At 39.0% G+C, this 26,300-nt stretch overlaps 1 protein-coding gene across 4 annotated transcripts in view; it reads left to right on the forward strand.

Annotated features, from left to right (window-relative positions):
* The window catches only part of fam219aa (family with sequence similarity 219 member Aa), a 52,900-nt gene extending 34,431 nt beyond the window's left edge, over positions 1-18,469 (forward strand). For all 4 annotated transcript variants that reach the window (XM_069924104.1, XM_069924103.1, XM_069924101.1 and 1 more), the window contains 3 exons: positions 5,890-5,970; positions 8,539-8,593; positions 11,540-18,469. In XM_069924104.1, coding sequence (XP_069780205.1) covers positions 5,890-5,970; positions 8,539-8,593; positions 11,540-11,695 — 292 coding nt within the window. In that variant the 3' untranslated portion in view covers positions 11,696-18,469. The remainder of the gene's footprint in view (positions 1-5,889; positions 5,971-8,538; positions 8,594-11,539) is intronic.
* The last annotated feature ends 7,831 nt before the right edge of the window (positions 18,470-26,300 follow it).

A 26,300-nucleotide genomic window follows, 5' to 3' on the forward strand; every position in this document is an offset into this window, starting at 1 on the left:
GAAATATCATGAGAAACACATTGTGTTAGTGTTTTTGATTCAGATAGATTGAGCATATTTTTACAGAAAAGTGCCAAGATAAATTAGGTGCAAACATTCTGAATTGTGGTAGGGACAATTTTACAGGCTGATTTAGTAAAAGTGGTGTTTCCTGGATCACAAAACAAATAAGGGTAGCATATTTGCAATATTAAGATTTAATATAGCAGAAAGATTTCATATTTATTGTCAGAGTGCATGCATGACATGTACAACCCTGGCATTCCTTTTTCCTGCAGGCACAGCAGAATTACCTCGAATTGTCAGTGCAAAAATAAACTGTATATATCGTAAACATGTAAACAAATAAAAGAACTTTAAACAGATAATGAATGTAAACAAACTGCACAATACAAAGAAAATCAATCAAGAAAGTGCACAAGAATCCTTAAATCAGTCTCTTTTTAAACTTTATTTATTTGTTCAAAAAAACAAATAGTACATAACGTATACAACAATTAACCATAAACATGAACGTTATTTTTTATATATAGGAAAAAAAAAGGAAAGAAAAGAATCCACCCCCCCCTTCAGCCAACTCTCCTAAGGAGAGCCATAAAGAAAGAAAAAATATTAAAGAAAAATTAAACATACATATTAAGATCTAATCAATATAAATTGAAATGTAAATATTCTGAGTATAACAACCACTTATTAATAAAAAAACTATAATTATCACATGAAACATATGTAATTTTTTCCATTATTAAACAATATTTCATCTCATTATACCATCTTTTAAATCAGTCTCTGATTTACTTTGTCATTGAGGATTCTGATGGTAGAGGGGTAGGAGCTTTTACTGAACCTGGTGGTGCAAGTCTTGTGGCACTTATTCGTCTTTCCTGATGGTAGCGGCAAGATCAGAGTGTGTGCTGGGTGGTGTGGGTCTTTGATTGCTGCTGCCCTCTTGTGTCCTGTCATGTCCTGGGCCGTGTCCACTACATTTTGGAGGACCTTGCACTGAGGGGTATTGGTTTTCCCATACCAGTCGGTGTTGCAGTTGGTCAGCACACTTTCCACTATACCTCTGTTTAAAAAAAAAAAATTGTCAGGTTTTGTGGTGTCATACTAAACCTCTGCAAACTGCTGAGGAAGTACAGGCACTGACATGCTTTTGTCACAATGCATTGGTGTGTTGGATCCATTATCCTGGAGGATCGTGACTCTCAAGAACCTAAATTTGCTCACCTTCTCCACCTCTGATCTTCCAATGATCACTGGATTGTATATCTCTAGCTTTCCTTTCCTAAAATCAATAATCAGCTCCTTGGTTTTGGTGACATTGAGTTCAAAGTTGTGGTGCACCATTCAAGTTTTCAATCTCCAAAACCAGGAAAAGTTGTTTAAGAGTGAAATGAAAAGAGAAATGAGGAAAGCAAAAGATCAAATGTAAACATCGAAACAAGTAAAATCAAATAATTTTCAAACTATTTAAAGGACGTGTATGTGGGGGAACAAAAACATCTTGGAGAAAAGTCCACAGATTCTTGAAGGGAAAAAGGCAAGTTGAATGGTTAAAATGAATATTGAATCTTTTTTGTTAGCCCATCATGGAATAGGAGAGAAAGAATTGTATAAAACAGTTGAATCAGAGCTTGTGTACTGTTTACAGTTTTGATCAGAATGCAGAAAAGATGGGATTGCATTGAAAAGGATGCAGGAGATATATGAGCATGTTGCCAGGAGTGGGAAAAAAAAATATCTAGGATAATAGATGAGATAAGATAGGGTTCTAGTTATTAGAAGAGGGGGCTAGCATTAGATTTAATTGTGCAGAAGGAGCCCAGATGGAAAGGACGTAGTCACTTTAGAATTATGCACTCTGGCTTTTTATCCTTGTGTTAGTAGAAGGATTTTGTTTTTGTACAGGGTGATGATGGTGGCATCACGAAGGTCCTGAGGCAGTTTTCCTTGGTCCCAACAAAGCTTGAAAAACTCATGCAGTTTGACATGCAGAGTTTTGCCGCCAGCCTTCCAGACCTCTGGGGGGATTCCATCCATACCTGCTGCTTTGCCACTTTTCAGTTGTTTGATTGCCTTATATGTCTCATCCTGGGTGAGGACCTCATCCAGCTCTAGCCTTAGGGGCTGTTGAGGGAGCTGGAACAGGGCGGAATCTTGGACTGAGCGGTTGGCACTGAAAAGAGATTGGAAGTGTTCTGACCATCGGTTGAGGATGGAGATCTTGTCGCTGAGGAGGACTTTGCCGTCTGAGCTGCGCAGCGGGCTTTGGACTTGGGGTGAGGGGCCGTACACAGCCTTGAGAGCCTCGTAGAAACCCCTGAAGTCACCAATGTCCGTGCTGAGCTGGGTTCACTTGGCGAGGCTAGTCCACCACTCATTTTGGATCTCCCGGAGTTTGCGCTGAAGATGGCTGCATGCGCTGAAGATGGCTGCATGCGCGACGGAAGGCTTGTTTCTTCTCTGGACAGGACGGCTTTGTAAGGTGAGCCTGGTGGGCAGCTCGCTTCTTTGCCAGCAGCTCCTGGATTTCCTGGCTGTTTTCATCGAACCAGTCCTTGTTTTTTCCTGGAGGAGAAGCCCAGTACCTCTTCAGTGGATTGCAGTATGGTAGTCTTCAGCTGATCCCAGAGGGTTTCAGGGGACGGGTCCGTGAGGCGGATTGCATCCTCGAGCTTTGCTTTGAGGTTTGCCTGGAAGTTTCCTCTCACTTCGTCTGACTGCAGGTTTCCAACATTGAACCTCTTTCTGGGGGCTTTACTGTTCCTGGGCTTTGGCTTGAAGTGAAGGTTGAGCTTGCAGCAAACCAGCCGGTGGTCAGTGTGGCATTCCGCGCTGGGCATGACCCTGGTGTAGAGCACATCTCGTTTGTCACTTTCTCGCATCAGGACGTAGTCCAGGAGGTGCCAGTGTTTGGATCGGGGATGCATCCAGGTGGTCTTAAGGCTATCCCTCTGCTGAAAAAGGGTGTTTGTAATGACAAGCCGCTGTTCTGCGCAGAGCTCCAACAGGAGGCGCCCATTGTCGTTGCACTTGCCGACGCCATGCTTGCCCAGGATTCCTGGCCAGGTTTCTGAGTCTTTGCCGACGCGAGCGTTGAAGTCGCCAAGGATGACAACCTTGTTGGCTGTAGGGGTACGTTGGATGAGGTTGCGCAGGTCAGTGTAGAACTTGTCCTTTTCTGCTGATTCCGCCTGGAGGGTTGGAGCATAGACACTGATGAGGGTGATTCGACGCTTGTTTTGAAGGGGGAGTCGCATGGACATGATTCTGTCCGAGTGGCCTGTCAGAAGGTTTTCGAGTTTGGAGGCAATAAAGTTCTTGACCATGAAGCCTACACCAGATAGGTGTCGTTCATCCAAAGGCTTGCCAGACCAGTAGAGTGTGTAGCCCGCGCCGCGTTCTTGGAGGCTGCCTACATCAGCCAGGCGGACTTCACTGAGAGCGGCTATGTCGATGTCAAGTCTGAGGAGTTCATGTGCAATGAGGGCAGACCGACATTCAAGTCGATGGCTGTCATCCTTGTCTAGCATGGTTCTGATGTTCCAGCATGCTAGCTTGAGTTTGTGAGCATCTTTTAAGGGGGACGACGTGGAGGGGGACGACGTGGACCTGTCCTCGGGCCTGCGCAAAGGAGCTTTTAGGTGGAGTGCAGTGTGCGCAGTACTGGCCCCACCCTTTACACCCATGGTTCGTGTGCCATGGCCAAGCAAGCTGGGACGTGGCAGTGAGGTCCTTGGGTCGTAGGTTTTATATCGGAGTGGCCTTCTCCTATGCAGGTTTCTTACCTCAGGATCTTCGTGATGCCACCATCATCACCCTGTACAAAAACAAAGGTGAGAAATCAGACTGCTCAAACTACAGGGGAATCACGCTGCTCTCCATTGCAGGCAAATTCTTCGCTAGGATTCTCCTAAATAGAATAATACCTAGTGTCGCTGAGAATATTCTCCCAGAATCACAGTGCAGCTTTCGCACAAACAGAGGAACTACTGACATGGTCTTTGCCCTCAGACAGCTCCAAGAAAAGTGCAGAGAACAAAACAAAGGACTCTACATCACCTTTGTTGACCTCACCAAAGCCTTCGACACCGTGGGCAGGAAAGGGCTTTGGAAAATTCTAGAGCGCATCGGATGCCCCCCAAAGTTCCTCAACATGGTTATCCAACTGCACGAAAACCAACAAGGTCGGGTCAGATACAGCAATGAGCTCTCTGAACCCTTCTCCATTAACAATGGCGTGAAGCAAGGCTGTGTTCTCGCACCAACCCTCTTTTCAATCTTCTTCAGCATGATGCTGAACCAAGCCATGAAAGACCTCAACAATGAAGACGCTGTTTACATCCGGTACCGCACGGATGGCAGTCTCTTCAATCTGAGACGCCTGCAAGCTCACACCAAGACACAAGAGAAACTTGTCCGTGAACTACTCTTTGCAGACGATACCGCTTTAGTTGCCCATTCAGAGCCAGCTCTTCAGCGCTTGACGTCCTGTTTTGCGGAAACTGCCAAAATGTTTGGCCTGGAAGTCAGCCTGAAGAAAACTGAGGTCCTCCATCAGCCAGCTCCCCACCATGACTACCAGCCCCCCCACATCTCCGTCGGGCACACAAAACTCAAAACGGTCAACCAGTTTACCTATCTCGGCTGCACCATTTCATCAGATGCAAGGATCGACAACGAGATAGACAACAGACTCGCCAAGGCAAATAGCGCCTTTGGAAGACTACACAAAAGAGTCTGGAAAAACAACCAACTGAAAAACCTCACAAAGATAAGCGTATACAGAGCCGTTGTCATACCCACACTCCTGTTCGGCTCCTAATCATGGGTCCTCTACCGGCATCACCTACGGCTCCTAGAACGCTTCCACCAGCGTTGTCTCCGCTCCATCCTCAACACTCATTGGAGCGCTTTCATCCCTAACGTCGAAGTACTCGAGATGGCAGAGGTCGACAGCATAGAGTCCACGCTGCTGAATATCCAGCTGCGCTGGGTGGGTCACGTCTCCAGAATGGAGGACCATCGCCTTCCCAAGATCTTGTTATATGGCGAGCTCTCCACTGGCCACCATGACAGAGGTGCACCAAAGAAAAGGTACAAGGACTGCCTAAAGAAATCTCTTGGTGCCTACCACATTGACCACCGCCAGTGGGCTGATATCGCCTCAAACCGTGCATCTTGGCGCCTCACAGTTCGGCGGGCAGCAACCTCCTTTGAAGAAGACCGCAGAGCCCACCTCACTGACAAAAGGCAAAGGAGGAAAAACCCAACACCCAACCCCAACCAACCAATTTTCCCCTGCAACCGCTGCAACCATGTCTGCCTGTCCCTCATCGGACTTGTCAGCCACAAACGAGCCTGCAGCTGATATGGACATTTACCCCCTCCATAAATCTTCGTCCGCGAAGCCAAGCCAAAGAAAGAGTAGAAGGATTAGAAAAGTAGAATTTTTTCCTCTCACCCAGAGAATGACAACTATCGAGAACTTGCTACCTGAAAAGGGTGGGGGAGACATAAACTGGCATGTTTAAATGGTACATAATTGTGTGCTTTTAGAGCCAAAGCTTGCAGAGCTGTGGACCAAGTTTCAGAAATTGGGATAGGCTAGGTTGTTGTTTCTCACTAGTGACAGACATGGTATCCTGTGTAATGATTTTTCCAGAATTTTGTCAGTTTTGCAAACTTCAAACACTTAGAGACACAGACATTTTTTTTAAATGTTATAGTTTTACAATAAAATCATAAACAACTGGAAATGGATGCATGAATGTTAAATTTTAGATGACATTAAATGAATAAAGTAGGATTTTTTTTAAATAAGGATGTGTATATATATATATATATATATATATATATATATAAATTTGTTAATATTTTTGACAGGTTGGTTGTACCAAATAAAGGATATTCCTCTCTAGATCAAAGCCCAGATGAAAAGCCTTTGGTTGCTCTGGATACTGATAGGTATGTTATATACATTTTTTTTTAAAATCATTTAAAATCTAGTTTGAGTAAAATAAAAATGTACTCTTCAATAAACTTTATTCTCACTGAAGCCAAGAAAATGCAGATGCTGGAATCTGAAGCAAAAAAAATTGCTGGAGGAACTCGGCAAGCATGGCAGCATCTGTGGAAACAAAGGGATAGTTGATGTTTGTTGTCAAGATCTTGTATGAAGATAATTATGCTAATCATTTCCTGATTTGCACTCACCCTCACCCCCATTGTTTCCTTCGCCATCTCTCCATCTAGTGTTGAATGACCTGTAACATCCTCCAACTAAACATAAGGAAGAGTAAAAATCCTCAATCTTACACACTGCCTTTGTCTTCCTGCTGATAACCATTATAAGCTATTTGATCTGGAGGCTAGATTTGTCTTCTTTTCAAAACATGGATTTAAATTTCACTGGAGGCTAACTGCCACTGGTTAATTTGTCTGTCTGTCTACCTACCTACGTACCTACCTACCTACTTGTCTGTCTGTCTGCCTACCTGTCCACTTGTCTATTTATTTCATGGATGTTACTATCACCATTGAATTATGACATTGCTTAAATTAGCATTCTTAATCAGAACATTTTTCAATCCTATTTGGGTACCCATTCCCTTTTTATTTCCTATGGATGCTAGCTACATGACCTGAGTTTCTCCAGCTCTTTTGAACATTGCACTTGACCTCAGCATTTGCAGACTTTCTTATTCACCTCCACTCCCCAGCTCTTCCTCCGCTACATCAACTGCATTGTTGCTACCTCCAGTACCTGTGCAATACTTAATAATATCATTAAGTTCATTAACTTAAAATTACTTGGACTGTTTCAGACACATCCCTCCCCTTCCTGGACCTCTCCCTATTTCAGAAGACAAACTATTCAAATATCTATTACAAACCCACCAACTTCCACAGTTACCTTGATTATGCATCTCACAATGTCACTTGATTGGACGCAATCCATTTCTCCCTGTTCCTCTCACATCTTTTCCCACAATGAGACCATTCACTCCAGGACATCTGAAGTGTCCTCTTTAATAAACATGGATTTCCCTCCATTGTCATTTATAAACCCCTTAGACATATGTCATACTTCTGTCCTCTACTCACCCCCCCCCCCCCACACACACAATTCCACTACCAGCCACATCTTTTCCACCCAACCCCCTCCACTTTACTCAGGGTTCAGTCTCTCTGAGATTACCAAGTCCACCCTTCCCTACCATTTCACCCCTTTAGGTACTTCCCACCATAATCACAGAAAGTGCAAAATGTCCCTACATCTCCTACCTCACCTTCCTCCAGATCCACAGAGACTTTCCACAGTATATTAGGTGACTGCTTTGCCAAACATCATGCTCTGTGGTCAAAGCCTGAACTTCTGTAATCAACCAATTCAATTTCCACACTGATAATGCCTATTCTCCTTCATCCATTGTCAGAGTGAGGCAAAAAGTAAACTTCAGGAATAATAGTATTCCTCATGGACAGCCTTAAACCTAATGGCATGAGCATGGATTTTTAAAAAAATTTTAGGTATTCCCCATCTCCATTTGGTTCCACTGTTTCCATCTCTTCATTTACTCCCTTTCTCTCCAATTCCCCTAACCTGATGGTCTCTCCCTCTTCCTTTTGCACATTTTGTCCAATACCCCATCACCTTTGCTGCCCCCACCAGCTCCTTTACTCCTCCATTTACATTAGATTATTCCCTTTTTACCTTAATCTGAATAAAGTTTCCCAACTCATGACATGGCCCACTTCTACCCTTGGATGCTGCATGATTTACTGAGTTCCTCCAGCACCTCATTGTCTGTTGAAGTTTTCTGAATAGTTTGTCTGAAATTGTTGAGGTTTACCTTCAAAGGTGTATGTAATTATTTTTATTATTGTTTAGTTTTTGGGATGGGGCATCCTGGCAAGGCTTAAAATTTATTGTCCGTTCCCAATTGAGAAAGTGCTGGTGAATGCTGACATCAAACACTGAATTTTTTCTGTTGGAGACCCCCTTCACCATCCTGTTTATTCCAGAATTCTGACGCTCTGCCTGTGAATGACTAACGATAGATTTGCAAGTCACACAGAATCCTGACTTGGAAATCAACCTGCACGTTACTCGCAAGCACTCTCTGTCCTTGTCCCTTTCGGTGTTGGAGGTCATGGGTGGATTATAGACAGGAATATCATACTATTTCATTTGAAGTTTTAGTTCTAAAAATGTTTGCCTGCTGTGGGAATTGCAAACCTATTTTTAGAATATAACTAAAAAAAGCTAAGTCTTAAGTGTTCTTCCAGAAAATATGAAATTTCATTGTCTCTTTTCATAAAATTAATTTCTCTTCATAAAGATGTCTCTTAAGTTTTCAAAACACCAACTAGCCACAGTAAGTTGACCATTTATTGTGTCCAAAAAAAAAATGTTCTACAAATTAAACTGGTCCATGTGTAACAATTACCTAATAATATGCTGATTGAATATTAATATTTGAGTAAGACTTCCAAGGACAACTTTTTAAAAATTAAAACCATTTTTTGCAGTGATGATGACTTTGATGTGTCACGGTATTCATCGTCAGGCTACTCTTCAGCTGAGGTGAGTTATTTGTAATGGCTAATCATTTTATTGAAAAGTATATGCAAAGGTTGCTATAAATGAATTCTGCTTAATTTCATACTTGTATGTGTTTGAGTCTATCTTGTGTTGATCATATTATATTGGATATTGTTCAATTCTACTGCAAGCTGGTGGTATTTGCATATGTGCCTGTACAGAGGTCATGCTGGGGTCATTGTTGACTGGTTCACAGAAATGTGTAATTCTGCAAACCAAAGCCCTTTATCAATCTACCTGCACTGCATTGCATAGACTTTCCTTGGGCAATGGAAGTCCACGAAGACACCTTGAAAAGCCCATTGGTTCCCTCATCTCAGAAGCTATCACTCACAGCAGATATCGAAGAAATTTGCTATTGCCTTCAGTGCAGGACCTCAAAAACAGGGCAAAGCTTAATGGACACCAGTGATTCCTACAGTCCTGTATGCCTCCATATTGTAGACTTTCTACTGTTTGAACTTCAAGGCACTGAAAAGATCGCTTCAGTGCTATCTCCACAATATCTTCCATATCCTTTGCTATAATGAACCAATGCCAGCATCCTCTCCCAAGCTATTATGCACTGCATTGCAATGCTACTTGTAGTTGATTCCAATGGGAAGGCCAAAAGACTTGTATGTCTGACCCTGAACTCTTGAAATAGTCAACAAATGCTGCCATCGCAAGAGATTTCCATGCTCTCAAATTAATGCAAGATCTACACCAATTCTGAGAATTTTGAGCCCATTAACATTCAAAATGGAGGTGGAACATTCAGGATGATATTGAGAATATTATTCCATTTGTCATGAACACTCCAAACCCAGGTGAGGCAGAAGTGCTCCATATTTCAAATTAGCTCACCCGTCAAGCACCTTCCCAATCTGTGGCAGAGTCTGCGGTCCCACATTTTATCATGAGAGGCTTAAATCCACTGGTCTCAAGTGAGAGCAAGTCATCCTTTATCTTAAGGAAATGTTTAAAAATTGTTTTTGTCTTGTTAAGAGTCTGTTTAACTCTATTCAGAATGCCTGTATAGTGTCAAAACCAAACTTCCTGTTGACAGTAATTTCCTTTTCTTATTTCCTTTAGTATCATGCTTCCACTCTGCCCTCATCTGTCAGCTTTGAACCAAAGTGGGAGCTGCAGACACTCTCACAAATATATTTCTGAGTCTCTCAATGCTTCATAGGAAAATCCACCCAACATTTATGTACACCTACTGGAGCCAAGTGTAAACTTTGTCTCATTTCCCGATCATTTAATCTAGTATGCTACCATAGAAAGGCAGTGAAGTACTCTTGATTGAAGTTGACAAATATATGTGCATTAGAAAATATTTAGAACTGATACTGGTTAGTTCCTCTTCACAAATTGCAAATTTGCAAGCAGTTCTGTATGTGGCTTTCTGGATGTTGTTTAACATTTTTATGTGGTCTCATAGAAACATCTTCCAGCCAAGGTTACAGCTGGATTCTTGGCCACGTTAGAGAGATTATATGTGTTAGTTTAGTTCTTTTGTTCTACGAAATGAATGGACCGGAGAAGTTTCCACAATTTCTGTTAATTGTGTGACAACTTTTTAACGGTTTGTAACAATGTATAGCAACTGATAATAACATTAACAATGTTTAATGTCATTTAATCAACTTTGGGGAAAAATCAGTACAAATTTGGAACAAGTCATAGACAACATCATTATTCTTTGATCCTTCAAGCCACTATAAAGTAGTTGGTACATAATGATCAACAAATGGAATGTACCCTAGACTAGTTCAGAAGTCCATGGAGTTGCAAAATTATATTGTTGAACACTTCCGAATGGATTATTTAAGATGAGCTGAAAGTTCCTTCTCATCTGCCCTTGCCTTAGAAATTTACTCTTCTATTTGACTCCACCTTTTCTGAATCCAAACCAATGGGTATTTCTTATTTTCTATTGGGCAAAATGAATTTCGAGTTGAGGTAAAACCTTGTACCAGGTTAATAATAGGCACCAATAGCATTACTTTTATGTAGATTTTCTTCCAAAATGATTCTCCAAATTCATTTGATGTGAGTATATATAACTTTTAATTGAGAGTTTGTCGTATACAGTAGCACAATATATTGAAATTCTTGTTGCAGCCACACCGGTATATAAAATGCATAATAAGCATAGATTGAATTACCATATTATAGAAAAAAATCAGGATAAATATTCAGTTACAGATCGTGCAAAAGAAATAGAGCATAAGGATATTTAGTGGTATTATGGGAGTAGAAGGAAGATTTAAGAGCCTGGTGGCTGTAGGAAAAGCAGACGAAAGATGCGGATACTGGAATCTGGAGTTTTTAAAAAAAAAAACAGTCAGCTGGATGAACTCAGTGGGAGAAAAAGAATGGTCAATGTTTAGCTCGGAACCCTTCATCAAAATGAGAGTATAAAGTATAGTGCAATGCTATTACAATGCCAGCAACTGGGGTTTGAATCCAGTGCTGTCTATAAGGAGTTTGTACATTTTCGTCGAGTGCTCTGGTTTCCTCCCACTGTTCAAAAATGACCTGGGGGTAACTGCTCGATGTTTTTTTTAAATTTAAATTGTCTTTCTTTTTACTTGGCTATCAAATAACACCACATGGGAATCTTTTGCCATGCAACCTTTCTGATCTGTTGGTGTTTATATAGCTTAATTTTCAGATTATTCCCTTATTCTTCAGCATGCAGCCTCATTTCCCCACCCTTTTTAGGTATTACGTTGAGGGAAGATGCTTTAAGAATTGCGTGCTGCCTTTGATGTGAATGAGATGTTGCTTTAGCTTGAGTTTTGTATAAACTTTAAAGATATTGGATAATATTGGTATGATTTGTTTGTCAGTTTAGTCAGTAATCATACAAGATATCATTAACATTTCTGAATACTTAAGAAATTCCCAATTAAGCTCTTAACTCTTTTGTCTTTGTAGCAGATTAACCAAGACTTAAATATCCAGCTCCTGAAGGATGGATATCGGTTAGATGAAATTCCGGATGATGAAGACTTGGATCTTATTCCCCCCAAATCAGTGAACCCTACCTGCATGTGTTGCCAGGCCACTTCCACCACCTGCAACGTTCAATAATGTGACTGGCATGTTCCACTGTAATCGTAAAACTAACAGTCATTGCTTCCTCCTATGGTAGGACATGCACTTTGTGTCTGTGTTTCAAAAAAAAAGCTGACCATCATTATCGCATTCATAAGCGGATGAGAATGCAGTGTTGAATTTGTGTTTTATAGAAGGTGACATTTAATCCTACTGCCTGGCAGTGGTTGTATTGTATAACCCTGATTATTTTTTCCCCTGCTTCAAGAGGAGGGTGGGGGGAGGAAAGAAATGGATAATTGCTTCAAGCATGATTCAAAGTTCTGACAAGAATGGAAAGCAAAATACAACCATTCTTGACTCTACTAAAATGTAGCTGGATGTTGTTTGAAGGGTATTACTTTATCCTTGGAATTGTATTTAGAGCCAGTGATATCTAACCTAACCTGGTCAAGTATTTTTTTTTGAACATTGTCTTTATTTCAGTTTAACACTTAGATGTTTAAGACTTTTGCATTAACATTTAGTATTTGATACCATTAGATCTTGCAAATTTACTCAAACATTTCCAAGGGCAAAACCAAAGTACCTTATTTTGATGATGCACTGTCATTTGCACACAAAGATTTTGGACCATTATTATAAACATTGTCTTATTTTAAAACTTTCTTGATATAATGAAAATGTTGAGATTTAATTTCTCTGAGTCACGAATCATTGTTATTTAAAAAAAATGTAAGTGCATACAAAACATTTTTAGGTGTCGGGACCTGTAATATAACAGAAAATATTTGATATGCTAAAAAGTTTGAATGATGGGCAGAGCTGAGCATAATGTTAATTAAAGATGACTAGTTTTGACAGCACCTGCCAAGCCCATGTACCTGCACATATTCGAAAGGCAAGGAATACAGGGACATGGGACCACCAACACATGTATGTTTATCTCCAAGTTGCACATCATTCTGAATTTGGTGGGGGTGAAATGTATCACTGGATCTAAATCCTGAAGTAACCTATCTAGCTGTATTGTGGAAGATGCCACAATACCTTTTTTGCGAAAGGTGGTTAGGATTGGAAAATAAATCTTGACCTGGTCAGCAATGCCCAGATCCAAAAACTGAATAAATAAAATGAAATGTTTTGGCTTTTCAGATGAAATTGTGAAGGCAAAATCTGTTATAACAATGTATTGCAATTTTACCCATTTTTGACCTTTACAAGCAAAGGTGCAAAAGGTAATGTGTGTGTATATATAGGACAAATGAAATCAAGCTGGAGAGTATTTTTAGAATTCCATATGTTAAAAAAAAACAATTAGAAGGATGGGTATAGTTGTAACATGGCAGTTACTTGAGCTTTTATCTGCTAGAATTTTGGAAATACTAACTTGCGGAAACTGGTTTTAAAAGCTATGTTTTGACTGTTTACAACCAGTGTTTCATTGACAAAGTAAACTTGCACGAAGCTTGTTAGGATTGAATTGCAGAGTATGGTCCAAATATGGAAAAAAATGTTTAGCTTAATAACTCCCTGTTTATTCTTAAGACTGAAGTTGTGCACAGCTAAAAGACTGTCAACATAGTTTGATTGATATAAACAATATTTAGTTAATTAAAATAAGGCTCTCTTAACAACTAATTTCATTAGACTAGTCACCTCTCTGACAAAGAACCAAAATACCCTGCCAAGCAACAAAGCCGAGGAATAGACAAATCCAAGTGACCCGACATGATGTTCTGATACCCTTGTGAAAAGATTAAGGACATTGTTGAAAAACTTCTTTGAAATGAAGCATAAAAGTTAAATATTCCTAATTTTAAGAGTTTACATTTTCATGTTTCTTAAGTGTAAATATTTTGTTCAGCATAAGAAATTAAACATTTCAGCACAGAATCAAGTCTCAACAAAAGCTCATTGTGGCAAGTCACTTTGTAGTTTTTTTTTAAAATGAGATAATTGATATATTTTATCCATCCTACCTCCTCATTTTAATTTAGACCAAAATTAGGTGAATAATGTGCTTCTGCCCAGTTTAGGTGGATAATAGTGCAAAAAGGAGTTTACAATTCTGTTAATACTAGAATAAAGGAACTTTGGTGTATTGGAACTAAAGTTTTTAGTGGTATTTAAACCAGTACGGTATGATATGTGCAAATTAAATTAGTAAGTAGTTTAGATAAATTATTTGCATTTTGAATGTTAACTCCCAGTGCATCAAGTGTAGATTATTAATAGACATCTTTCCCTCACCCCACCTGCCTTTCAATATATTTCTGAGAAATTAATTATGGTAATTGTTGTTTCAATATCACAATGTATTGTTGTGTCTGTTCTGGTTTGCACGTGTTCTGCGCTAACACTCCATGGAAAACAACCCAATTTATCTAAATCACTTGGTCTTTGCCTTCTAAGCAGATGCTGCTCTTCATTAAGACTTTTGATTAACAAAACATCTTAATCCAGTAAATGTGATCATGTTCCACTATGATCATTTTAATAACAAATGTTCACCATGTGTTGGATTTTTGGTCAAGCTTGTGATCTTATTGAAATAACAAAAAATGGTTGAGAGGCAGTTGATCTCGGCAAAGTAATTTGGGCCATTTCAAATTAATCTCGCCTTTAAGAAATACAGGGGTATTCAATTTTTTAATGTTAAAGCATAAATGCATGTTGAATTTTTTTTTTTGTAATTACCAATTAATATTTTGGCCCTAAAAAATGCACCTGAACTGATTTGGTTGCCCTATTTATGTTCTTTTATTTTCTTTTCAAATGCATGTCCATTTCCTTGTAATCTATTGTGTGTATGAATGCTGCAGTGAAGTGTTTCAAGGTCATTCTCTTTATGAAAAGAATTTTGATTTTTCCCATCATGATTCATCTCTCAATCTAACTATACATGTTCCAGCCTGCAAGCAAATATTCATTGGTATTATTTAATTTGATTTTTACTTTTTAAATAAATTTCAAATATCTTTTAAAAAGGAATTTATAGATTCTGCTTTCCTTTTTTTTCTGAAATTTGCATTTTTGTTGAAAATCCCATTGTATTAAAATGAACACTTTCTGCATTTTAATTAATTTGTCATCAGAGCTATCACATCTTCTAAATTGTCAAAACATCTAATGTTTGCCTTTTTTCCCTCTTTGACAGAACTTTAATTTTCCAAGCATTTCTTCAGTAATATAACTTTAATATCCTAAAATTAAGAGTAAATTACAATCTTCTTAATGTCAGCACTCCTAATCTTTTCTATAACTGTTGTATAGATTCCAACTTTGTGTCATTGTGTTCAAGTCCCAAATGTTTCCCTCATTCCCTTTCTATATTCTTTTGCATTTTTTCTTACTGTTAAACAATTACTTTTGATAGCAATGGCTATCCAAAAAGAAGCCACATCCATTCATTAAACATAATTTTCTAAACAAAATATTTTAACCCATCATTGAGTTAGCATCCTTCAATTTCTGTTCCATTTTTAACTTGAATGGGTCCTACAGTTATATTCTGGGTCATTTGCAAGAGGCATATCAAAATATTACAGTTACTAACCCAACTACCCCTATCACCCATGCTTTGCCTTCTCATCCACTGGCAGGTAATAACACTCTACAGATCTCTTTTGATTTTGAAGTTGGTTAACAATCAATGTTGCTCTATATTTCCTAAGTTTCTCCATTTACTTAGCATTATAAAGCCCCTTATTTTCCAGAATTTTATTGGCAAAAGTTTTATCAGCATTACTATTTAGCCTGTGGGTGGCAACAAGGCCTTAACAGAGAACTACATCGAGCCATATCTTTCACTATCTATACCACCCAATTATGGCTCTCCCATAAAACTGAATCCAGGCCTCATTCTATTTTCCCTTGGTTATTTCTATCTTTCAATTTGTTGCACACTTTATACTTCTAAAATCATTGTTTATTCCCCGATGTCCCAGTTCTCAGGAGTGGTCAACTAAATATTCTGCTAATCTTTCTGCTCCACCTTTTGATTTGTGTAATGCCATTGTTCTTGTCCCCATCTCAATGTCTTCCTGTGATTTATTGCTATCTGCTGTCTCCCCTTCGACCCCTTGCACAGAAATGTGTTCTTTATTAGTTCTTCTGATGTAAAGGCTTTGTCTTTGATGCTCTCTATAATATTACATTTGTGGTTATAGACTGAAAATGCACCAATCACGTTATCATTGTTGACCCACATCCAACCCTAGAAGGCACCAATCTTTTGCAAATTCACTTTTCAGCTGCCATTGTTGATCTACTCAGTCACTCCTCATCTCCAGAAAAATCCTTACTTTTTTCCATTTCACCTGGGTTTTACTCAAATCCATGACTGACATTGAATGTAGTAGGCATCCTATTCAACTTCAAATTGAATTTGTGACCCAGTAATACTTGCCATCAGAAAATGAAGCCTTCACCTTCATGTATTACCACTCCCTCCATCTACTTTCCTCATTTCTCCTATCCTTTCTGAACATTTCTATTATCTGAGCCCTCATTATTTCATTTGTTATATGATCACGCTCCATCCATTGCAGTGTTCTCCTATCCAGTACATGCTCTCCATAAACTCAGTTGTCCAAAACTTGATGTATATTCTCCATTTTTCCATCCAAAGTCTTGCTCAATTACTTGATAGTGACTTATCCTCTAATGTAGTTAGAATTATATTTTCATCCTTGAGTTTTAATCACATGATTTAGTCATTCTCATGGCCACTTGAGGTCTACAACAGAAATTTTGGTTACATGGAACTGTTCCTAAGTCCCACACTCCAGTCCATCTGTCTTTTTATGACTTTCTTTAATCCAACTGTTTTGACTAAGCTATAGCTGGCTTCTAAGATTTCCATTGCTCTCTTATTTGGCATGTCTTCTGTGAGATTCCTTTTGGGTATTGTTAAAACTAAACCAACATTGAAAGAAAGGCTGTAATCTTTGAGTTCCTTGTTGTTTTCCATTTTCTCAAGTATAAAACCTGATTCTCTTTGTCTTTTTTGGTCTTTCTGAATTTTAAAAGAAGAGTTTAATTTCTGTTGTATTAAAATTCTTTTGGATTAGGTATGCTTCCCTTTGTTTTTAAATAAACTATTAGTTAAAATTATTAGATACATCTGCCACTACACTGCTTGTTCTATCTACTGTCTTTTGTTTCAATTCTAAATGAGCTATGTTGGTGGCAGTTAATTATATGCATTGTGCCTTGAGATATTAACATTCAAAAAGAAATTTTTAATTAATTATTCCAAACCACAGAATTAACTACAGTGTATTTCAAAATAGATTTAAAAGCTCTCCTATTCCTACAATAGTGAAGATGTATGAAGGATCAAATGAAATTGACAATTAAAAAAAAGTCAATATTTTGGACTAGTGATTTGGATATACATCAAAGGTGAGAACATGCAAATTATTTTAGAATGTTTTTAGGTTTACAGAAAAGGGAAGCTTGCCCCTGTTTACCTTGATCAAAATAGTGAACAAGAACCTCTTGACACACAACTACACTTCCATGACAAGCTGCAAAAATGTTTTGTGCTGCAATTGATACATTAGTATTCTGATCTTGCAATTATGTTATAAATGAGTCAATTGATAATATATTGGAATCTATATATTTAACACTGGCCAAATTTGAAGTTCATAGGATGAAAAAAAATTCATCAAATTTGAAAGCATTCACTGTGAATTATGGTATTTTGGAATCAAAATCTGAAATGCTGCACTTGTTCAACAATCTGCCAGTATGTGAATGAGGATTTTTGTTGAGTTGTAGACCTTTTGCCTTTCAATCTGTACCCTTTTCAGCCTTTCATGAATATTCTGTGTTGCCAGAATGTCCTATTTACTTACTTCAGGTTCTCAGTACAGCTTTTACAAATATCTGTATATGTTTAAACAAAGCTTCCTTTATTTCTGCATTATGCTGAAATATGGTGCAGAACAGCCAATAGATAATGAATCTATAATTCCTTAAAAATTGCAAATAATTCTGATAAATTATTTTGAAAGCTCGCTCGTGCTTTTCAAAATACCTGAAAATTTTATTGCATTTGTGAACTTGTCTGAGATTTTGATCCATAATTTGTCTAACCTGAATCTGTTGTCCTCGAACTTTTTGACTTTTTTTTACTAAATTGGGAAATCCGTGTAGATTGGTACAGTTTGTGCTAGAAAAAAAAACATTGGCGACATCAATGCATGTTCTACTCTTTTCCTGAATTGTTCAATGTGGTTTTTAAGACCCCCTTACTGTATTTGATAGTGAGATAATTTTGTCATCTTACCAGCTGTCTATTTATGACTTAAACATCTCTAGTTCCTAAAACATGGGTAGGGATTAAACTTGAATGCTTTGTTACATTAAATAACCTTAGTTTACCAACTCTTTGAAAACTGAACAGCCTCTATACTATACACAAATTAAAAATGTTGTTTTGTTAATATTACTGGAAGTATCACAAGAGGAAGCTTTGAATCCCACACATGGTGGCCATTGTCTGTTTACACTTACTTCAGAATAACATATTTGGAAGGGAGGACATCTAGTTTCTAAGCACTTTTTGAAAGCTCATCATTGCAATTTGCATTAAACTAGTTTAGTTTTGCAACTAGATGATGCCTTAAATGTTTTGTTCATTATAACTTATTTATTATCAACTGTTCTGAAATAATTTATTTGACTTTTGAAAATAGGAATGTTGATACTTTTTTAAACATTTACAATGCAGTATTTGACATGGGTCATTGTCATTGTCGTGTAACATATCAATAAAGGTGTACATGTGTGACTTAATATTCCCAGTGTTTTTATTTATATGACAATTCTCATATGAACCTTTTGATCTTTTATGTGAAAATAAATTGAACATGTAGATCTAAAGAAGTGAAAGTCACAAAGAAATCAAGAAATTGAGAAAAAAAGCTTTACCCACAGAATGATGAGATTGTGAAACATGGTACCATAGGGAGAGGTTGAAGTGGAACATGTTTAGCTTAACGGATAGCTTGATCCAACACCAGCGACCTGGTAAATCTGTGGAATTTGTTGCCACAGGAGGTAGTAGAGCACAAGTCATTGGGTGTATTTAAGGCAAAGATTGATAGGTTCTTGATTAGCCAGGGCATCAAAGGTTGTGGGGAGAAAGCCAGGCAGTGGGGCTGAGTGTGAAAATGGATCAGCTTGTGATTAAATGGCAGGGCTAACTCAGTGGGCCGAATAGCCTATTTTTGCCTTTGTCTTGTAATCTTATCTACCTCTCTCAAATATACCCAATGACTTCACAGCCATCTGCACCAATGAATTCCAGAGATTCCCCTCCCTCTGAGTAAAAAAATTCCAGCTCATCTCTGTCATACATAAATGTGCAGAAAAAACTCAGCAGGCCATGCAGCAACCATGGGGAATAAAGGGTAACCAATGTTTTGGGTCTGGGTCCTTCATTAGGAATAAATAGGCCTGATTAAGAAGGGGGGTGGGAGGAGCACAGGCTAACAGGTATGTGGATACCAGTGAGAGATAGAAGAGAGCCTGAGAAGTGATGGGGAGAGGGCTAAAAAAGGTGTAGCTTGACCACTCAATCTACCTGTGAAGTACACAACTGCTGGAGAAACATCCATGGAAAGCAAAAGGTTGATAACATTCAGGCCTGAGCCCTTCGTCAGGTATGCTGCAAATCAGGCGTATGCTCAAATAAGAAAATAGGGAGGTGAAAATAGGCTAATAGGTGATAGATGGATATAAGTGGGAGGGGGAAGAAGAGAAAGGAGCTTAGTATGTGCATGGTTACAGCAATTACCAAGTGATATCAACAGAAGTGTGTAGAAATAGAATTGAAAAGAATGCATTAATAGAATGCCTTGGAGTACTACATCAAGATTGATCCACATGTGTATGTTTAATACATAATTGTCATGTTGATGCAAGAAAAGTGATAATTAATTTGCATGTATTAAGATGTCACAATTAAGCGCATAAGAATACCCAGAAATTAGTGGGAACATTTCTTCTTTGGCTTGGCTTCGCGGACAAAGATTAATGGAGGGGTAATGTCCACGTCAGCTGCAGGCTCGTTTGTGGCTGACAAGTCCGATGTGGGACAGGCAGACACGGATGCAGCGGTTGCAAGGGAAAATTGGTTGGTTGGGGTTGGGTGTTGGGTTTTTCCTCCTTTGTCTTTTGTCAGTGAGGTGGGCTCTGTGGTCTTCTTCAAAGGAGGTTGCTGCCCGCCGAACTGTGAGGCGCCAAGATGCACGGTTTGAGGCAATATCAGCCCACTGGTGGTGGTCAATGTGGCAGGCACCAAGAGATTTCTTTAGACAGTCCTTGTACCTCTTCTTTGGTGCACCTCTGTCTCGGTGGCCAGTAGAGAGCTCGCCATATAACACGATCTTGGGAAGGCGAATGTCCTCCATTTTGGAGACGTGACCTACCCAGCGCAGTTGGATCTTCAGCAGCGTGGATTCGATGCTGTCAGCCTCTGCCATCTCGAGTACTTCAATGTTGGTGATGAAGTCGCTCCAATGAATATTGAAGATGGAGCGGAGACAACGCTGGTGGAAACGTTCTAGGAGCCGTAGGTGATGCCGGTAGAGGATCCATGATTCGGAGACGAACAGGAGTGTGGGTATGACAACGGCTCTGTATACGCTAATTGTGAGGTTTTTCAGTTGGTTGTTTTTCCAGACTCTTTTGTGTAGTCTTCCAAAGGTGCTATTTGCCTTGGCGAGTCTGTTGTCTATCTCGTTGTCGATCCTTGCATCCGATGAAATGGTGCAGCTGAGATATGTAAACTGGTTGACCGTTTTGAGTTTTGTGTGCCCGATGGAGATGTGGGGGGGCTGGTGGTCATGGTGGGGAGCTGGCTGATGGAGGACCTCAGTTTTTTTTCAGGCTGAATATAGCATATTAGACAATGGAGGGAAACAGCTGATGTATCAAATCAGAGCTGGAAAAAAGTGAGATGCCAAGGATGGGAACTATCAAAGGGACAGAGGACAGTGTTTATGGTGTATGTGGGAACTGACAAGAAAAAGGGAGAAAGAATAGAATCAAGTTCAGAAGAAATGCAGTGCTGTTGATAATGCTCAGGGCAGAGGTGTTTTTTTCCTCTTTATTTGCCTGTGTGTTCACAGTTTTAAATGTGTAATCAAACAATTCACATGTGATTAAAGTGCACATTCCAGGTTAAAGGGATTTGTGAAAGTTTTGGTTTGATTGTGTAGAAATTACAACACTTTTTATACATAATCCCCTCACCTCAGGGCTCCATTAAATTTGGAACATAGTAATGGTATGTATATTAAAGTAGTTCTGTTTAGTACTTTGTTGCATATCCCTTGCATGTTATGACTGCTTAAAGTTGAAGCCCTTTTACACAGCCTGTACCTGGCTTTTTACTACTTGACCTATCTGTGTGAACATGATGAATGGGGGTGGGCAGGTGGTGTCAATTTCAACCCGCGTCTGATACTATCAAGGTAGGAAGTATCAGAGCTGATGCAATTTGCAACTGCTCCTGTGTTAAAGGGGGACATGGCTTACTGGGTCCAGGACAGACATGGGCTGTGACAAATTGATGACATTGAATGCGACTTGCCGCCATTGTGTGCAGAGAAATGTCACTGCCGGGTGAGCATGTTTTACGTCACAGAGGGCGCCGATGCTTTTGCACCAGATGCCGGTTTACCTATATAAAAGGTTGCACTGACTCAACTTTTCTTGGTTCAGTGAACGACCCGAGGAGGTATTACAAAAAATGGTCGTTCACATGCCAATTAACCAGGTTTTCTATGTTAAAAAGGCCTTGTGATTCATACACATTGCTGGGCACTGAGCATCTTCACTGGTGATGTTCTGTCAAGCCTCTACTGCAGAGTCTTTAGTTCCTTGTTGTTTTGGGAGCTTTTCCCCTTAAGTTTTCTCTTCAGCATATGAAAAGTATGCTCAAGTGGTTTTAGATCAGGTAACTGACTTGACCATTCAAGAATTTTCCAACTTTCAGCTTCGAAAAACTCCTTTATTGCTTTAGCAGTGTGTTTGGGATCATTGTCTTGCTGTAGGATGAAGCACCCGTCCAATGAGTTTGGATGCATTTGCTCAAACTTGATGCTTCTATACACCTCAGAATTCATTTTACTACTGCCATCAGCAGTTACATCATCAGTGAAGATAAGTGCGCCACTACCTGTGAGCTCCAGGCCATCACACATTTACTACCATGTTTCACAGATGAGGAGGTATGATTTGGATTTTGGGCAGTTAACTTTATGCCTCCACACTTTGCTCTTGCCTTTACACTGAGATAGGTTAATTTTGGTCTTGTCTCTCCATAAGAACTTTTTCCAGAATTCTGCAAGCTCTTTTAAATACTTCTTGACAAACTGTAATCTGGCCATTCTATATCTGTGGCATCTTTAAGTGTAGCATCTATATTTCTGTTCATGAAATCTTCTGCGAACAGTAGTCATTGACACATCCACTCCTGCCTCCTGAAGAGTGTTTCTGATCTGTCTAGACAGGCGTTTGGGACTCAAAACTGTGTGGATAATTTGGTAAAGAGTTAACAAAAGTCAAAGCTTCAGTATAGTCTTCAAAAAACTGAGCTTGAAAATTACCATAAAACACTTTCAACATAGCTAGATATCGAAAAGCAAATCTGTAATCTTTCTTCCACAGCACTGTCTTAGCTGGATTAAATTATTTGTGTCTCCTTCTAACATCTTGACTTAAATCAGCATTTAAAAAAAAGATTATTACCCTGAACCACCAAAGGTTCATGATTCTGATGCACGTACTGCACTGCCAAATCTAATATCGTCTCACGGTCTTGATATCGTAGACAACGAATAAGAACTGCACGTGGCGGTTGATCTGGAAAAGGCTTTCGCCATATCACCCTGTGTGCTCTATCCAATTCTAATCCTTCCAGAAATGCATCTTTTCCCAACATCTCTGGTATCCATTTTCCAAAAAACTTCACTGGATCCGTTCCTTCAATATCTTCCTGCAGTACAACGATCTTAACATTATTGCGCCGACTTTGATTCTCCAAGGAATCAATTTTCTTCAAAGATTCTCATTTTTGTATATCCCAACCTGTAATAAAGTGTTCCACATAATCCATTCTCTCAGTATATCTCTCCACTTTATCATTACAATCACGAAACGCCCGCTTAATTTCTTTAAATTCATCTTGCACCACATCCACTGCTCGCAAACACTTAGTCACGTCTTTTGTTAATTACAGATACTTCTCTCAATTTGGTCATCTGCATCTTATTTTCCTTAAATCCCTGTTTGACCTGTATCGCCATATTGTCCATCCGATGCATAAATTCTTCCAACACAGATAATGTAGTGTCCCCTTTCACAGTTACAGTTTGGAATGTCTGCAAAGAAGATTTAAGTCTTTGAGGTCTACCTTGTATAATTCTCGCAGCCTGTAAAATTGCTGCTTCTTCCTCGGGTGTCCCAAGAAACTTCTTCCTCTTCTCCTGAGTCCAATGCAACGATCTCAACCCAGGCCATTCGACTACGAGTCTGGACTCCCTCCCAAACCGGGCCAACATTGTCAGCCCGTCGGGAGAGAGTCGTCCCCACAGCCTGGGCCCGTTTGGGGGTAATGCGCATGCATGAATCTCTGCGCATGCCCAGTTCAATCAGGGCCCAGAAGCGCAGGTCCTCCGATGCTGCGCCCGGGAGCGACATAATTGCCGGCTGCTCCAACGTTCTTGCGATCACATTTGCAAATGGAGCCCTCGCCTCCACGAGGCCCTATGTCCTCAGCCATGCGGCCTGAGTTGCACTCGGGTCCCCCTTTCCCTGATTCATGGCTTACTGCGTCAGTGCCATCTTGTGTAGTGAGATGCAAGGAGGGTGCTGGCGTTACTGCATTCTTAGCCTGGACGGTCCTTTGTGCCTTCGGAGTCTCCAGAATCTACCCCTGTGGATCCTTTGGATAGGTAGGCCTCAGTTCTTTCACACTTTCAGCTCTTTTAAATTGTGTTCTTTTCCCAGTCTGAGCCTTTGTTCTCTTCGTTATTGCTGCAGGTAGCTCTTAAACTTAATCAGAACAGATTTTAAATATTTTAACTGTCTTTAATTTTCAGGCATTGATTATTCAGCTGTGGAGAGGTGGTTTTACACGTCCTTTTCCAATGTCATCCTGCCAGAAACAATAGAAGCCGCAGGGATCTCCAAAGAGAAATGGCAATGGCAATGGCAGGAAGAAAGCGGAAAAGCAACAATTGATCGAGATGGGAGACGATGGTCAAGTTACTGGTGCTGTTGGTGCTGTGGATCAAGCAGTTGGTGCTATGGGAGTTGTGAGCTGAATTCTTAATTATGAATTTTTTTTTCCTGAAATTGGACTATCAGCTGGGGAGGGTGGATGGCTCTGTTTCTTCTGAAGTCATCTGCCACTAGTGGTTTAGACCACACCCAGATAGTAGAGGGAGGTAACACTTAGTGTTTTTTTTTCTGTTCTTATTTGTGGGGGGTGGGTTATATTTAGGGTTTTTTTTCTATTTTAAGTTTTATAATGGTAAATTTAAAGGGTTTTTTTTTGAGCTTGTATTTTGTGTAAAGGTTTGTTGTGTTGGGTGCCACTCGGAAGGGAAGAATGAGTAAATTGAATTTTGCGACATTTAATGTCAAAGGGATAAACCATCCGATAAAAAGGAAACGAGTTGGATTATATCAAAAAGATGAAGGTGGACATTGCATTTTTAGAAGAGACTCATCTGACAGAAAGAACATTCGAAATTGAAACGAGACTGGGTTGGAAATGTGATAGCATCTTTTAACTCCAAGCTCGAGGAGTAGCAATTTTGATACATAAAAAGGTGCCTTTTGTTTTAGAATCTTTTTTTCTGATAATCCAGGTAGAGTTTTGAAGGTTATCTGTAAATTATTTTCAGAAGGTTGGACTTTGAATTTGTATACACCAAATGAAGATGATGTATAGTTTGTTACTGATGCATTTTTGCATTTGAATCAATCAAATGAGAACATTATGGTTGGAGGGGACTTTAATTGTTGTTTGGACCCTGTTGGATAAATCTCCAAAAATTGTGAAGAAAACTAGAATGGTGAAAAGAATAGTTGAGTTGATGGGGGATTTAAATTTAGTGAAAATATGGCGACAGATGAACCTGACTGAAAAGGATTTCTCATTTTATTCAGCACGTCATGATTCGTTTTCAAGAATAGATTTTTTTTTGGTATCAGCACATTTGCAGGGTAGAATTGGACAAGTTGAGTATAAGAATAGGATTTTGTCAGACCATTTGTTAATTTCTTGTAATGTTGCTGAGATGGTGGGAAATAACTATTGTTGGAGATTTAATGAGATGCTGTTAAAAAGTCCATAATTTATTATGTTTGTAAGAGATCAGATTATTTTTTTTTTAGAAACGAATGAGAGATCTGTTCAAATTAAGTTTACGTTATGGGATGCTTTGAAAGCATATTTACAGGGACAAATTATTAGCTATACAGCGAGAGTGAAAAAGCAATGTTATGCAGAAATTCAGGATTTAGAAAAAGATTGCAGCATTAGAGAAGACGTTTCAGAAAAATGCATCAGAAGATAATAAGGTTCAGTTGTCTAAATTGAAGCTTCATTATAATACAAAGCAAACTTATAACTATGAAAAAATGATTCAGCGTTATTATGAGTTGGGTGAGAGAGCACAAGGTTTTAGCTTGAAAACTGAACAAGTTTATAGAACGATTAGTGCAGTAAGGAGAAATTTGGGGATAACATAATCCTCAGGATATTAATGATGAATTCCATACATTTTACTGGGATTTATATACATCTGAAGGGACTTCTGATTGATTTTTTTTTAATCAAATTTAGATTTACCTTTATTAGAGGAAGAGGATATTAAGACGTTAGATGGTTAATTTACTGATTTGGAACTCAAGGAGGCATTACAATCTATGCCAAGTGGAAAATCACCTGGAGAAGATGGATTTATGACAGAATTTTATAAAGAAATTTACAATTTGTTATTTCCGGTATACACTGATGTTCTTAAACAAGCCACTGATAGAGGTTTATTTCCAGAGTCGTTTTCAAAGACATGAATAACAGTTATACCAAAGAAAGACAGAGACCCATTAAAAGTAGCGTCATATAGACCAATATCTTTAACGAATGTAGATTATAAAATTGTAGCAAAAGTTTTAGCAAACAGACAGGCTGTTTACCGAAATTAGTACATGTGGATCAAGCAGGATTTATTAAGAATAGGTATTCGGCTGTATTGTAATATTACTAAATTAATTACAATAATTAATGCTTCAAGACAACAACTCAACTAACCAATCATATTAACGCCTTCGACCGTGTGGAGTGGAATTTTTTTATTTAAGGATTTAGAAAGGTATAAATTTGGATCACTCTTTAATGGTTGGGTTAAGGCATTGTGCATTGTACACTAATCCTTCTGCTCAGGTGGTGATGAATGGACAGATTTTGAAGGTATTTAATTTGTTTAGATCAATTAGACAGGGGCTGTCCATTGTCGCCAGCCTTATTTGTATTAGTTATAGAACCTTTGGCCCAAGCGATTCGGCAAGAAATGAATATTAAGGGAATTACAATTGGTGGGCAAGA

Source organism: Narcine bancroftii, chromosome 3 (genome assembly GCF_036971445.1).
Source record: "Narcine bancroftii isolate sNarBan1 chromosome 3, sNarBan1.hap1, whole genome shotgun sequence".
Taxonomy (NCBI): domain Eukaryota; kingdom Metazoa; phylum Chordata; class Chondrichthyes; order Torpediniformes; family Narcinidae; genus Narcine; species Narcine bancroftii.